This window comes from Aristolochia californica, unplaced genomic scaffold, assembly GCF_029961685.1.
Source record: "Aristolochia californica isolate CCGP_79_NKW_82.1479 unplaced genomic scaffold, dmAriCali1.0.hap1 SCAF_16, whole genome shotgun sequence".
NCBI lineage: Eukaryota > Viridiplantae > Streptophyta > Magnoliopsida > Piperales > Aristolochiaceae > Aristolochia > Aristolochia californica.
This window is the reverse complement of record NW_027181837.1, coordinates 20,311,812-20,328,843: the sequence shown is the minus strand read 5'-3', so window position 1 is coordinate 20,328,843 and position 17,032 is coordinate 20,311,812. Positions and strand designations below refer to the sequence as shown.

The 17,032-nt window shown below is 34.1% G+C and overlaps 1 protein-coding gene across 1 annotated transcript; it reads right to left on the bottom strand.

Moving 5' to 3' along the window:
- Window positions 1-8,210: 8,210 nt before the first annotated feature.
- On the bottom strand, window positions 8,211-13,331 carry LOC137953064 (metal transporter Nramp6-like). Its single transcript, XM_068800261.1, has 14 exons — window positions 13,184-13,331; window positions 12,591-12,746; window positions 12,264-12,342; window positions 12,102-12,142; window positions 11,904-11,982; window positions 11,686-11,790; window positions 10,893-11,002; window positions 10,576-10,757; window positions 10,398-10,467; window positions 9,884-10,057; window positions 9,702-9,806; window positions 9,421-9,552; window positions 8,904-8,999; window positions 8,211-8,835 (listed from the first exon to the last, which is right to left on the bottom strand). The coding sequence occupies exons 2-14, from the start codon at window positions 12,705-12,707 to the stop codon at window positions 8,497-8,499; spliced, it is 1,629 nt and encodes a 542-aa protein (XP_068656362.1). The 5' UTR covers window positions 12,708-12,746; window positions 13,184-13,331; the 3' UTR covers window positions 8,211-8,496.
- Between the last annotated feature and the right edge of the window lie 3,701 nt (window positions 13,332-17,032).

Here is a 17,032-nt window from a genome sequence, read left to right as displayed (position 1 = left end):
CAATATAGGGCAAGGTCAAATAGAATTACAAAAGACCATATTTCTAAGAAAATCCTTGAAATGCTTGATGGCCTTTCAGATACAAAACAACTTCAAAGATTCTTAGGATTAGTAAATTATGCTAGACCATTCATAAAAGATATAGGTAAACTAATAGGACCATTATCTGGTAAAACATCAACCAATGACCAAAGATTTTTTAATCAAGAAGATAAAAACTTAGTTAAAAAAGTAAAAGAAAAAATTCAAAATTTATCCAAATTACAGATGCCCCTAGATTCTGATTATCTTATAATTGAAACTAATGATTATCTTACCAAAAAGAAAGATGAGGAAAGAATCTATAGCTATACTAGTGGAAAAATAAAAGAAAAAGGAAATATGAGTAGTATAGATGCAAAATTTTTAGCAATTATTTATTTCTTAGAAGCATTTAGACTTTTTATTATTAGTTAAAATGAATTTACATTAAGAACTGATTGCGAAGCAATAGTAAAATATTTTCAAAGAAGCAAAGAAAATAAGATAAGCAGAAGAAGATGGTTAAACCTTGTAGATATAATTACATGAAATGGATATAAGGTAGAATTTGAACATATTAAAGGTAAAAATAATAGTCTTGCCGATACATTAAGTTGAAGATTTTTTTATTCTTCCATTGTTAATTGAACAGATGGATCCTCCAGACCAGATGTCCTCAAGACCATCTTCCTCCAGATTTAATAATTATGGTCAAGAATTCTTAAATTTTGGTAATCAGAAGTTAGTAGTTTTTCCTAGATCTAATATTACATTAAAGACTTTACCTCATATTTCTGTTGGAAAAGAAGAGCAATGCTTATTAGATAATTTATGGCTTGCTTACCAAAGAATTCCTAATGACCAAAAATATTTTCTAGCTAGTATTAATAGTCTATCTGAATATTTTTATTAGAAAAAGAAACGTTTCAATTTTTATGTAGTTTTTAAAGGCAAAACTCCAGGAGTTTTCCATTCCTGGACAGAAGTAGCAGCAAGTATCCAAGATTTTCAAAGATCTGTTTATCAAAGATTTAATAACTTACAGGAAGCCTTAGAAGCAGCCAAATTAACTATTGGTACTAATTACTACATAGCCCCTTCCTTAAGATTCATGAAAGAAGACCAAGTGTCTTATGGAGTCGCCAAAGACACTCCTACAAAGATTATTTTCTATGAGCATTGTGAGGCTTTATCCAAGACTATCCAGAGATTAAATGAAAAAAGAAGGTTACTCATAGAAAAGAATGATTTCCAGAAAGAATATATTAACACTTTGGAAGAAGAAAATCGCCAGCTTAAGGCACGCTTGACAGGTACATTTTCTACCCAGATACCTACTAGTGAGGGTAATTCACTAGCTAGTCTAGCTCAAATAGTAGCTAGTAAAGACAAAACAAATCCGTTGATGGCTGGACATTTGCCAAAAATGTCAGATGATAAAAAGAAAGATCAACAACAGACAGACCCGAAAGAGATAAAAAGAATGATGAAAGAATACTTCCAAGAATATCTTCAAGAACAAAGTTATGAAGCTGGATTCAGAAACATCTAATAAAATTGGATCTACAGGAATTGGTACTTAGACTATTCAGTGCTATTCACAAGAAGAAGACGAAGAATTTGACTTTGACTCAGAAGCCATCCACAACTCGACAACTTTGGATGGAAAACAGATAAAAGCATTGAGAAGACTAATTTAAAAAAGAAGATTTTTTCTAAAAAGACATCAAAGAATAATTAGAAAAGACAAAAGACTATAATTCAAGTGGTTTCAGCACTCAGTTTTCCAGCCCATGGTTTTAGCACACGGTTTGAGAAGACAATTCCAGCACAAGTTTTCAAGATTCTCCTTGTTTTCTTAACACATGGTTTTTGACATTGTAAAAAGATGTACTTTTTATATTTAGCCACACACCTGTAAAGTAGCCCCTGGTTTTAGAAACTAGGACTTTTGTAAAGTTGTACTTTTAGCCCAAGGTTTTAGAAAACCATGACTTTGTAATTTTGTTTTTAGCTATTTTCAACCAAGTCCTAAACCTTTACTGTTTCGATCTTTATAACTCTTTCCTCAGGTATGAAGAATCTAAGACAAAGCGACTTGTGTGGTTTCCTAGCAAATAGAAATTTGCTTCTACCACGAGCTCCTTCTCTATCTCAAGAACCAAAAGCCCTAAAGCCTCCATTGGCACAAGTGGGCAAAAACAAGAGACTCATGACCATGCAACATCTGAGGAATACCACAATGCTTTTATGCAATGCTTAGCATAAACCTCGTATCAGGGAAACAACATAGATCTAAACAGAAAGAGGTTTAGAGTTGCCCTTCGGGGAGACTCCTAAGGTATAATAAAATACTGTTAAATAAAGAGCTTACTTGAGAACAGCTTGGTTGAAGAAATTAGATTAGGAGTTGGTTCTTGAAGAAGAGAGTCATGGAGAGATTGAAGCAAAGTAGTCTGAAACTCTAGATTTTCATTCATATCTTCTGCTTTGTACAAATGGCTATTTATAGACAACCTTAGCCTTCTTTTGAAAACTCTGGATTCTTCATCCGGGAGCTCTTTGGGCCCCATCGTCAATGAAGATTATCCATTTGCTTTCTAGGTTTATAATAATCCAAGAATTATAGTACCCCCCAGATTTGGTATCAGAACCAGAAGACCTAGAATCACATAAAAGAATAGATTACTTAGACTTCAGAATACCTGCTAAGGTAGAAACAAAATATATAGGTAATTCTACCTTTACCTGTTATTTTAATTTAGAAGAACATTTACTCCTCAAAAATAATTCCCAACTTAATACATTAGTAGATTTGTTAATAAATCTTTCCCAAAATTTACAGTTAAAAATATTAGAATTAGAACAAACAAATATTAAGATATTAGAAGAACTTAGGCACCTTAAAATAAAAACAGATAGGTTACTCAAAAACACTGATTATTTAAAAACTAGCAAGGGACAACAACAAAATATTGATAAAGAAATAGACCAAATAACTCAGAAACTAAAATGAATTAGAATGAATCAACCTAAAACAGAAAAACCTAAAAACCCATGGCTCTTTCACAGGAATGTGAAAGGACCATCTAAGAACTAGGGAGTTCTTATAGATCTCTTAATATTATTGAAAGATTAACAGGAAGGAGTATAGACCAAAGGGATATACAATTAGATGAAATTATAGACGTAGATCAAGATATTACATTATTTAGTAATAATCAGTTAAGTCTTTTAAATCCAAAACAACTTTACAGAATAGGACCTCTAAATTTCAATACATGATTATTTAGACAGTATAGGGAAATCCAAATTAGTTGTGTAGGACAAGATTCTGTTAATCTTAATTTAATAGCAGAACAAGCTTTTAAACAGATTAAAAACATATATAACTCAGTTCGTTTAGGTTTAATAGTAATAGGAGTGAAAGGATTAGGTAGAAAACATTTAGGTACCAAAACATTGTTCAATATTTATGATGATAGATGGGCAAATCCTAAAAAAGCCATGTTAGGAATTACAGAAGTAGATATGAACATGAATGGCAGAATCTTTTATTGTTCACCAGATTTTCTTATTGGAATAAATGATTTTAAAAGGTATATTAAGATTGGAATCCAGACAAAAGGATATGAATCCTTCATAGGAAATAATTTGTTGTTATGCATAGGATTTTTAGGAAGATGTACGACTTCTAGTACTACTAAATTTAAAGTTAAAATAGATGATGTAGTTAACCTTATAGGTAATAAAAGAATAAAATTAATAAAATATTCTCCTGAAGACTTAGCTGGATTAGATTGGAACTTAAAATTTAGAAAAGAAAAGGTAATTAGTCCAGAAGAAAGCATAATGTACACAAACACAAAATGAAATATAAATATTAGATTTAATAATTATGAACAAAAAATATCAGAAGAAACAAAATCTGTTGCCAGTGAGGACTATGGCTTAGTTAATATAGAAATAGAACAAGATAAAATCATTTATCCTAAAGAACTTATGCTTGAATTAATTGAAAGAGAATTATTACATCTAGAAGAAGAACTAATAAAAAATAAAACAATAAAAGAAGAAGAATATCTTTATTATGACCAGGATAGAAATATTAGGATAGGTACAATGCCTTTAGAACCTGAAGCAGAACAGGCAAATGAAGAAAATATTAGTCTAAAGGATTTTATGCATGCAGAAAGCTCCGTAAGAATGCCTGGTAGTAGTTATGTTAGAACTCCTACACCACAAGTATTTACGTCAGGAAACATGCCTAGATATCCTTATACACAACCAGTAGAATTTCCTTACAAAGTTACGCCAAAAGGAAAAAGCAAAGAAGTAGAAAGACCCATAAAATTTCAAGAATTGGGAAAAGGGAAAATTCTCAATTTATCAGCCCATGATCCCCAAGAATGGACTATAGTTTTAGATATTTGGAAAAATCTAGTATTAGATTATATACAAAATTTTCAAACCCAAGATCCAGAAGAAATGTATAGGTATTTAGAAACATTTTTAGGAGAAAATGTAAAAACTCTATGGGAAACTTATAAGAGAGAAAATCAGGAAGAATTTGGTTGTCTAATGAACTTCGGATCTAACCCGTATAATTTTGTAAATAAAATTTATCATCTAGTAATAGGAGATGATCCTAACTCATGATTTATGACACTCCAGAAAGATGTAGTAGTATATTTAGAACAACTTAGTCTTTATAATTATAAATATGTTAAAAAAAATTTACAATATTATTTTTATTATACTTGTATCTCAGGAAATGCTTTTAATAAAGATTTAGGTACAAAATTTTTTAGAAAACTTCCAGGAGCTTTAGGAAAAGAAGTTTATGATAAATGGCAATCCTTAGAAGAAAGCAATCCTGGACTTGCTTACTCTATAGGACAGAGGACTAAATTTATAATGACTATTTTACAAGAAAAATTTACTGATATTCAAATACAAAGACAACTTAAAGGTGATGACTTCGGTTTTTGTAAACAGATATATACTACTCAAGCTTATGGCCTGAAAGACTCAGTCGATAAACTTAGAAAGCATAAAAAATTCTATAAAAAAGGATATTTTATTAGAAGATCAAAAAGTAGAAAACCATATTTAAATCGAGATAGACATGTAAGAAGATTTAACCCAAAAATGACTTATAAAAATAAACTTACTTGTAATATATGTGGTCAATTAGAACATTTAGCAAATACTTGTCCAAAAAGGCAAAATATAAATTCTAGAAGATCCTCCTTAGTTGAAAATGTTCAACAAGACTTAATAGAAGTAGATGAATATATGTCTGATACAGAATCAATTTATAGTATAGTCAGTATAGAAAATATGTTACAAGAACAATCAGATTCAGATGATGAATTAATTATAGATCCTAATACTGAATTATCTTGTGAACTTATGGATGTTAATTTAGAATGTCAACATACTTGGTCATGGCAAACATGCCTTGATAGTAATCCCTGTTTTAGATGTAATTGATACCCTAGTAAGAAAAATAGAGCTAAATGTAATTTATGTTTTATAGATGCCTGTATACCCTGCTTAAAAATCTTGGGCATAACACCAAAGGATAATACCTTACATAACAAGATCAGTACTACCAGATTAGAAATTATATCTAGAAAAATAGAAAATTATGAAGCAGAAATTAGCCTGTTAAAACACAGGATAGACACTTTAGAAAAAAGACTCCTACGATGGCATTACTGTAGGATTAGACGAACCTGAGACATCATATGTTTGCAATCAAGACATTACTAGTATAATTGTACGAGCTAAGATTGTTTTTCCAGATAAATTTGATATTACCTTAGATGCTCTTGTAGATTCAGGATGTACCAAATGTATTATACATAAAAAACTTGTCCCAGCCAAATATAATAAGCAAACCTCTAACAAGTTATGAGTCAACAATTAGATGGTACTTATAATCCTTATACAACTTATGTAGACATTGCTAAGATACAGTTCTATAACAATTGCTCTTCCTTTTCCAGTACTTATCCTTTTCCTCTTACTTGGATTCAAGACGTAAAACTTAAAGTAGACTTTATTTTAGGTCTTAATTTTATTCTCCATAACAATGGGTTCTCTAACCATTTCACGAGACTATCTTCATTTTACTAAAAATAGTAGCAACCTATTCCTATTGATTTGGTTATGTGTGTGTGTGTGTGTTGTGAAGAATCCTATGGATTAGTGAGATAAAAGGTTATTGAGTTTATTAGTTAGCAGAAGAGGTTTCCCAAGATATTGAGTTTATTAAAGCCTTGGACCCAATTTAACATGGTATTAGATCAGGTACTCATATGTGGTTTCCACCCAAATTATCCACATATAAAGCCACAAAAACAAGAGGGCCTATACGTTAGGCAGAGTGTTAAGGAATAGTTCCACATGGATTAGTGAGATAAAAGATCTTGAGTTTAATAGTAGGAAAAAAAGTTTGCTAAGATGATTAATCATTTTGGGATAGGGCATTCGACCCAATAGGGTCATTTTAATTCTCGTGGACGAGATAAGTTTTGTTGGGGTTGTGTTTATAGTAAATTCTGCGAATTAGGATTATTTTGAATTGAGTGATGGCCTCATGGGTGGGTGGGTGGTTGTGTTTGGGAGAGAAAAGAAAATGAATAAAAAAAAAGATAAAGATAAAAGACAAGAAAAGAAAAAAAAATTAATCTTGTTTGGTTGTCGAAGAGATAATGAAAGAGAAATATAGTTTCTCTTGTTAGGATACATGGGGAAATGAAAAAATATAGTAATATTTTAAAATTTTGATGATTAATTTTTTTTCTTAAATTTCCTTTTCTTTTTTCCTAAATTTCATCATTTTGTGAGAAAAAATTTATTAACTAAGAGAGAAAATGATTTTCTTTTTTCTCCATGATTCTCTACTGCCACACAACATTAAATACATTTCTCTCTCATTTTCTTTTCTTTTGGTTCCAAATAGGCCCTTAGTCTTGAGTCCAAATCTTTGGTTCGGCTCTTAAATCCTAGAGTTTTTTTTTTTTTTTAACATGAGAATCGAAAGTCAAGGGGACCAAGGCATGAACTGTTGCAATAATTCTACTGTTTTATAATAATTTTCAATTGATTCCAACTCAGTTACTTTTTTCAGTTGAATTTTTCCAAAGCTTTGTGTTTTTTGTGAACAAACAAGAGCTTCAGTTTGATCAACTAAGCTTTTTATTTAGAGTTTTTTCGGAAAAAATAAAATGGCAGAAAAATTATTTGCCTTTTGATTAATTTTTTTATTAAAAAACTTTTATTGAAAAATCTTTTTAATGAGTTTTTGTTTTTTTGCTTTATGCAGCCATAGGAAACAATGAAAAAATTAGTTATGGAGATACTAAAAATAAAATAATTCTATAAAAAAATAAAACTAAAGTAATAAGTAAGTGATTAAAAACTAATTTAGCACTTTTATTGGAGAGAGGGTCCCACCACGGTCTTTGCTGATGGCGAGCATGAAGAGTGGAGACTGTATTTGTGGAAGAAGCATTATGGGAAGACACCATTTCCATTCCTAACGGCCCCTAATCATTAATAAAGAGACACAGGTTGGCCGTTACAGTTGCTTCCGTCAACCGTCAATTACTTTGCCTCCATCTTACATAACATAACCGTGAGCAGTTACGTTTTTGGTTTTTGCTGTACCTATGGCTGCATCTTGTTATGATTCACTGAGTCAACTCTCAACTCTCAACTCTCAACTCAGCATTAAGGTTGAACAAGGCGGGGCTGAGGCCAGACTCCACCACTAATGTTATGATTCCCCATTTAAGCTGTTGCTACAAGATGTTCCACTCGTAGGAGCAACTTCACTATCAAAGTGGGTGATCATCGTGATACTTGAAAGATAATCAAACTAGTGTTGTCTGACTCATTGAGACGTCTTGTGCTTGACTCTTTAAAAGTAAATTGTTTTTCAACATCTTATACTTACACTTGTATGACTATACCAACTTTCACCATTCTGGATCTCCACTAGAGCAGTTATTTCAATTACCTGGTCATCATCATGACAGTCAATTGAAATTCTACATTTATTTCACTATAATCATATCCTTAGCGTTGCTTGACTCATCCAGATTTCTAGGGTTTCCGTCAATCTGTCTTGGTCAATATAACATAGTGGTTTTTAGCCTTGCGATGCTCATAAGAGATGCTTAAGCACTTTGTATGTGTAATAAAAGACCTGGCAAGGGTACAATTCCGATTCAACCCAGTTGAACCAGTCCAACCTCAAACCCCAATGAAGAACAAAAATTTGAAACCAAACGGGGTATGTAAACTATTTTCTTTTTCTGGTAATGTTGAAGTTAACGAAAATGAGCTAAGGCAAATTTGGAACTGCAGATAAAGAAGTTGAGGAATAAAACTGAAAATTGATGAGAACTCTAGCTGTAAACCTACAATATCTTCTACTAAGATTAGTATGAGAGATTCTAGTCACTCTAGATCTGCGACTGGTCTTGTTGGTGGCAATTGCATACTTACAATATCCTCTCTATGGTGAATGGCCGTTTGGTCGTTGGAGTTATTGCACATTTGTCCAATCTCTGCTTGCTCCATGGCCAATAAGGGAGTGATTTCTTTATTTTTTCGAGCAACTAGGTATACTATCCCAGCCATATATAGCAACAATCCTGAAAAACCAAATATTCCTGCAAAAACTGCAACCACCGTCTGCAGTCCACTATTTAGGAGGAGCTTGATGAAGCTGGTCACTATGTAATAGATATTAATACCCATGATTAACAATCCTATCACCCATGTGATTGCCGAGATCTGTTAAAATTTGAAATGTAAGCAGTTGTTCACAAAATAGAGAACAAGAACTTATCTACAAATCCCACCTTTTTAGAGTTAACATGGGATCCCATTTTCGTTTTGCTGCTGGTAAACTTGAGAAGTGGAATGAGAGCAAATGGCAGTTCAAATGACAGAATCATCTGCAAAACAAAATCAATTACTGTAGACTGATCTTCATTATTGACTTATGATGCATTTTACCTGGCTCATATATTACTGCAGTCTTCGACAACCAAAATATATATATATATACACACACACATATATATCAGATACATGGTTACTTTTCAAGCTTAGAAGGTCAGGTTAGTGAAAATGCCAGTTATCTGAGTAGAAAGTACTTTTAAGAGGACATAATTCAACTGGTGGCTGGTTTTTTGTTGGAAATTAGAAACCTCACCATGGCAGAAGAAAGAAAATTGGAATCAAAAGCACATCTGTTGCAGTTTTTTTTTTTTTTTTTATGTCAAGTGGCTTTTACAAGGCTTAATCCATAGTCTCCATCTTAAGTAATCACATCAGAGAAGTATGGGAATAAATGGAGAATTAGGTATGAAGTACCGAGGCAATAATAATCAACTTCCCAGCTCCAGAAGAACCACCAATCAAGGCAACAATCAAACTAGGAACTATTGCTAAGGAACGGGTCAAAAGATTTCGTATCCAAGGCTTTAGACGCAGATCCAAAAACCCCTACAAGTAAAACACAAATTTAGAAAATTTCACAGTGCAAGGATATGGGGTAATACAAATTAGAAGTCAAGTGATAAATCACTGAGATCAAAAGGTTGCGTAAATGAGCCAATTTTCAAATCTGCAGTAATATAAACAATTAATAGTACCTGCATAACATATTGCCCGGCATAGGTTCCTGTTATTGTAGAACTTTGACCAGATGCTAACAGGGCAATTGCAAAAAGCTTTGAGCTCCAATTGCCTAAAACGTTCTACAGTAAAAAAAATTATATTTATTGTTAAAAACTGTTAGAAATAAACGAATGAACTTTCAAAATGAAACACATACCTTGAGTAAAAATGAAGCTTTGTTCAAATCTAGGTCACTGCAGTTCCTCTTATCTTCCGGATTCAAATTTGAAGAGTAACAAACAGCACCACTTACAGAAATAACTGACACATTGATGAGAAACGCCACTGTGAGGGCAAAAGCACTCTCTATGGTATAATACCTGCATGCCTCCTATATCATTGAATAACAACTGAAGATTAGAGAGGAGTACAATGAGATTATGCATCACAATGACAAGCTTCAACAACAAAAACTGATAGTATGGCGGAAACAATCTGCACAAAACATTGCTTGAATTGAATAATATATTATTATTCATTTAGCTATAAAATCCATTCCTGTATTAAATACTCAAATGACTCTCTGAGACATAATCCTTTTTTGAGATTGATACTATCACAATAGACACCAGTCACACTAGTAGCCGCCTAAAATGTTGTGAATCTTTTGCAGAGTCAGTCATTTAAGCACTTTCAATGCACAACAAGAGAAAATTGGTTTTGTTTTTTACTTTGATTCCATGGACTGATCGAGGTATTTTCCTAGAAAGCACAAGAGCTGAATGAAGGAATAAGTTGTGCCTGCAGAAAGCACACAAAGTAAATAACAGAAGATAATTCCATCAGATCTGCTATTTACAAGGATGGGATGGAAGGTGGTGAAGCAGGAAGGTAGTTAAGAAATCTTACGGCATGACCATGGCACCAAGAAGTGAGATTGCAAGACCAGTGGCTCCATTTCCTTTGAGTTGGGGCACAAAAAGTCCCTTCAGAACTTCCGAGGAACTGGGTTTTGCAAAACCAAATTCCACAAAGAAACAGGCAGCCATTGTAAATACCAGAAGGGCAATAAAAAATTCAAGTTTCCGAACCTGTACAAATTTTATAAATTGTGTAAGATTTTCTTCTGAGTAAGAAATAACTTGATATTTATTCAAAACAAAGATAAAATAAGGTTTCATAAATGTCTATTAAGGTTTTTTATCTGCAATTATATTGTTCTTTACCCCATATTGCTGCAATGCTAGAAGTATCAGAGTACTAAACCCTGTGAGAAGAACACCACACCAAACAGGGATGTTGAATAGCATATTCAATGCAAATGCTGTCCCGATCACTACAAAGGGAAAATCAAACATTCAACATGGATATAAACTTGTGGAAATCAGCTGCCAAAAAAAATACAGGGAGTCCATTTACATAAAACTATTTTATGTCAATGAATTAACGGGAGTATCTAACGATAGGAGTTCAAAATATTTTCCCCTTCAATCAAATGATAAGGCTTCATATCAACATATTGACTTATGTGATCATGGTCAGCTTCAATAAACATATTGATTGAGTCATTTGAAGATTCAGTTACACATACAGTTTAGGTGCCATCTTGCATAACCAGAGGATTTATGTAATGATTGATAAATATCACATTTTTTAACCAGAAAACATTCTGTTAAGACATGACCAGTATTTCTCAAATCTAAAAAAGCAATTAGGTATACAAAAACGAATTAATGTTACGAAATTCAATGTGGTTCTGATTATTCTCTGCATATAAACAAGGCATGAGTTAAATTTGGTATGAATTAACCATGAGATCTCATTTATCAAAATATGATATTCTGAATGGATTCCTCTGAACCTGAACTATTAGAGTCAAAATTAGACATTGTCTGCATAAAGAAAGGTCAAATTCTCATAGAAGAGTAATGCTTAGCATCTCCTTGAAATTGAAGCTTCTTTGGTGGTTTATGTGAATGCATGAAACAAGGTATCCACACTAGTAGGAGGAATTAGTACCCTCAGGAATGTCACAGGCAACTATTGCAATTTCAGCAATCACCCACAATAGGAAGTTCGGCACCTTTGGATATTCTGCTCTACAGTGCTCTGATAAATGCTTCCCTGTAGAGAATAACAACACATGGTCATTATTTCCTTACTTGGTAAGGACAACTTTCACACACAGAGAATGCCAATAAGTCATACAAGCATTTCTCCAGGATGAAACTGCAAACCTGTCACAACCCCTAGGTTGGCTGCAAGTGACTGAATGACAAGAGCAGCACATGAAGCAACGAGTATGACCCATAACAACTGAACCAAAGAAGCATGCTTTTATTAGAACATTATATGTGAAGGCAATATGCCTAACCTTATAAAGTACAAGCCAACTCTTGACCAAGAAAAATCAAAGAAAGAGGCAAATCACACACCTCATACTTATACTTAGCTCCAGACTGTAAATCAGTCTCAACTGGAAAGCGCACATGCATGACAAGAATATAAAGTTAAGACATGCAGAACCTTTCACTAAACACATGAAAGAGTAAGCAAAAGAAATATGGAAAGAAAAGAAAAATTCTACTAAATCTTACAATTTCCTGGGTCAATGTAAGCAATAGACACAAGAAATCCAGGGCCCGTATATGCAAACAAGTTTTTCCAGCTCTTCTTCTGCAGAAGTGACAAAACAGACCATTTAATCGTATGAATAATTTGCAGTGCTAAAAGTTTTTCGCATGAGGATTTTACTAGAATTTAGTAGCCATGCCCTATCCCCATAAAGGCCGATCAAAACAACTGTATCCTAATAGACATTGTTTGTTGGATTTTAAACCTATGAAAAAGCAATACTCTGTACCACTTCTCAATTATATGAAGACAACAAAATTATAAAATAGTATGAAGCACAAAATACTCACTTCAGGAACAATAACTTGATCAGTATCAACAGAATCCATGAGAGGTACATTCGAGAGGCTCCGACTTCCATTGCCTAGTATAAATTGTCCTTGCGTGGTTGCTCCGTTAACAGCCATCTTACCACTTTTCGGTTGAACTATTTAAAGGACTAAGCACTGTAAAAAATGGAACAAAAGAAAAATTAAAAAAAATTTAAAACTTTAAGATATCAAATAGCTCATAAAAATGAAGAGTGCATCGCCACACCTATCCATGACTTAAATCGAGTAATTACTAAAAATTCTACGAAATAAAATAACGTAGCCAACTGAAACCAAACACAGGATTTATTTCTGAACAAAAATCACATGCAAATCAACTCCGTTAACCACAACAATTTTGTAAATACATGAAACAGAACAGGAAAATCATATTAGTTAGAGAAACACGAGCCTTTCGAAACCAGCAAATCTAAATCGAGAAAAGGAAACCTAAACAGCCGATAGCAAACAAATATCAAAAGAACTAAAAAGATGTAACGAAAAAAATGAAAAAAAAAAAACAACAACCAAAAAGCTCGATAGGCAAGGAATAGGAAATAAACCAAAATCACCTTTCGATAACCAGCAAAGCGTGAATCAAATATTCAGAAACAGTAAATATTCACGCGTTCAACATCCTCTGATCAACGAGCAATCCTCGAAGGCTTCATGCTTCACTTCCGATCGCAGTGTCTAGAAGTGTAGAAGCTATTTCCTAGTTCAGACACTACGCGACCCGCCATATCTGCATGAAGCCCCGAAGTGTATTTATACCGCTTTGGCCTCATGGCCGTGGGCTCAACGCCACGCTCTGCGAGATGGGAGTCAGCAGGAAAAAGATCGCGTGTGGGAACCATGTGGTCCTTTTTGGGTTTCGTGCGGTGGGAAAGCATTGGTTTTCGTACAGCAGCGGGATTGCACGTGGGCTCGGTTAGTTTTAACCGTTTCCGAACCGGAAAACGTTACCGCATAAGTCCATGACTTACTCTTTTATCTTTAACATGCGGTGTTGTTTTTTTCTCCAATATTTAAATTTACACAGTCCTGAAAATCAATATAATTATACAGTTTTTCATTAATTTTTACCTAGAGGAAATACTAATTATTAATAAAAATATAAAATATTATATTCAAAATTTACACATAGGGGTGATATCGAACCGAGTGAGTTCGTGAGTGGCTTGAGCTCAGCTCAGTTCGATTTATCTCCAGCTCGAGCGAACCATGTTTCGGTTTAGAAGCTCGTGACTCAGCTTGTTACTTAACAAGGGCCCAAGGGTTTGGAGTTAAAATAAGTCGGGATTTGGCAGCAACAAGTTGGGGCTCGAGTTCAAGACTTCAAGGAATCATAAAAATGAAGATTTAGGGTTCAGGAAGATAAAAAAAAAATCGATTGATGGCGAGAAAAATCGGACTACAATATGTGGTAAATTTTGGTTTTTTATTCGATTTTAGCATTTTTCTTCGATATTCCTTTCTGATCTTCTTCCTCTCCAATTTTCTTCTTCACTGATCTTCTTCGACAGAAGTGACGGAACAGTCTAACAGAGGTAATCCCAATTTAATGTAGAAATATTGGTTTTAAAATACCTAATATTAAATATCTGATTTATTATTCAGTTAATCACTTCAAAGATTAAGATTTCTTTGCGGTTTTATTTTTCTATCAGGCATTTTTTAGAGCAGTTGCTTTTTTCGAATATTTTTTTGGATAGAATAAGCCATTTTACATATCTGGTTTTCCGTAACTCGCAGCATTAGTACAAACGAACGGATCCTTTGATTTGATTGTTTTTCGAAATCCGACTGTTAACTGGGCCCATTTGGCGTCATTAGCTTTCACGTTTAGTGTCTAATAAGTCTTAATTGATCCCGTCAGCGAATCGGAGCAGCTTTGTGTGGGATGGAACAACATTCTCTTGCTTTTTCGAAGATTTTTTTGGATAGAATAAGCCGTGGGAGTTACGCACTCTGCGTGGCCTCCGCTTCTCCACTGCGAATAATTATCATCAGGCCCAATTCTTTTTCTTTGTTAATAGAAAGGGACAGGAGTGATCCATTTTCCTGTGGCCCACATAATGGAGGCGGCGAGGCTATAAGCCTGTGAGTTTGACTCACTGTTCTGGGTAAGCTTTGCTCCTTTTTGGGCTTTCAATTATGACCGTCCAGTTTTTCCTTTGGGTATCTAAATGGACTACAAGTGGGCTTCAACGGTTGGGTTTAGAGGCATATTAGGTGGTTATTGATAATGTGGGCCCTCAAGATGCTGATAATGGAGATAATGCAAGTGTTTCTTCGTTGACCAGATTGTTAATTTGGAGAGATAATGAATCGTGTTCGGATTCTTCTTTATGAAGAGGGGAAGCTCATCTTTTTGGAACCTGTTTGATAACCAAAATCAGACTTATCTCGGAGAAATTTTTTTAAATATTTTAGAAGATGTATTAAATGTATAAATGATCATGCTTTCTCTTACTGATTCTTTTTTGTTTTTTCTTTCAGAATTTTCTAATCACGGAAGAGTTGAGATTTGGTTGTGGATGGATCACATGAGGCTACTATCCTCCATTCACTAGAGAAGGAGAAAACAACCTTATTCACATGGAATAAGTCTCATTCACCATTCTCTTATGATTGAAAAATACTAGCTTTGATGGACTAGTTAACCTCATCTCCTAGAATATAATAACCAATTTCCTTTTAGTCTATGTTTTTTTTTTTTTTTAAATTATGTTATTCTCTTCAAAACATTAGCGAACTACAGCCAATAAGACTTCCCAAGGTCACCCATCCTAGTATTACTCTATCCCAAGCTCGCTTAGTTTCAGAGTTCTGAGCCAGACGCCTAGCCAATACAACTCAAAAGACCGATTTGTTAGGTGCAGAAAACAGATACTTTAACAAGAGTGGACGAAACCACTCTAACATTCACAAGTAGGGGTGGCTTCGAACTGAGCCGGCTGGTGTTTGGCTCGAGCCGAACTCGAACTCAGAAATGGGCTCGTTTAGTTTAATGAGCCGAGCTCGAGCAGAGCCAGGTTCGGCTCGTCGGCTCGCGAGCCGACTCGTTAATTTAACGAGCGGCGGGATGGGGCAAATTTTTTGGGAGTCTCGCACTCCCTCTCCCGATTTTTTTTTCGGTCTCTCTCCCGCCCTCGCTCTCTTCGTCTCCTCCTTCTCTCTTCTTCCTCCGAAATTCCCTCTCTCGACCTCCATCTCCCTTCTCCCTCTCCCTGTCAGTGCCCCTTCCGCCGCCGCCGCACCTAATCCTTCCCCCCGCTCACCACCTTCTCTGCCTCTCATCGTCGTCGCCGTCGACTCCCGTAGCGTCGCCCTCGCCTCGTCGTACCCTAACTAGAGCGACTACTCTGGACCCTCTCCCGTCGTCGTCACCCCCTTACCACCGCCTGCTGTTGTCGTCAAATCAGCCGGCCACCGCTCTCGCCGGAATGGCACAGAACCCCCGGATACCTAAAGTTTGGATACCTAAGTTGAGGGGGGGAGATTATTTTCCCCCCTCGACGCTCCGTCCCGCACAGCGTACGAACTCGCACGTGCAATTCACACATGCGAGTTTCGTACGGGTATTTTTATAAAAAAAAAAAAAAAAAAGCTTGCAAATCCTATTCTCAGCATGTTTTTCCTCTAGATGATGCAATAATACGTAAAAATAGTGTGTTAAAGTTAGCATTTGATCAAATTTTTCTATTTATTTTTTTATTTTTTATAATTAATCATGTACACAGTTAATTGGCTCACGTAATTATTGTATTAATGTATAATAAACTGCAATCATTAAATAATATAATATCTAATTTAATTAATTAATATATTAATTTATTTTAATTATACATTAAATTACTTATTTGTGTTGTAATCATGTTTGTTTTACCTAATTTTGAGTTTAAATATTATATTTTAATTAAGTATACTATTATAAGTTACTCATTTTCTTGTTTTTTATATTTTACTTATTTTGGGGCAATAACATTGGAAACTGTTTTTCGATGTATATGAACTCGTCTACACTAACACCAAGTTTGAAATTGAATTTCATGTAGAGGAATTAAATGAATTTGAAGCAGGAGATGAAGATGAACTTCAAATTTAAAGTTTGTTGACTAACCCCCCTTATAATTCTCATATCCACGGTAGCTTCAGAGTCATTATTTAGTGTTGGTGGTAGAGTAAAAGACTCGTATCGTTCTTCCTTGGTACCAAATACATTTCAAACTTTGATTTGTGGCAATGATTGGGTTCAGACTCTTCACGTTATAAAGAAAAATCAAAAGGTGAATTTCTTTGATTAATTATTTATTACAACATTTTTTAGTATATTTTTTAGTTTTATTTATTAAAATTTTGTTTTATGATTACAACCTGAGAAGAAGAGTGCAGAGATAATGCTACCAGCTACATGA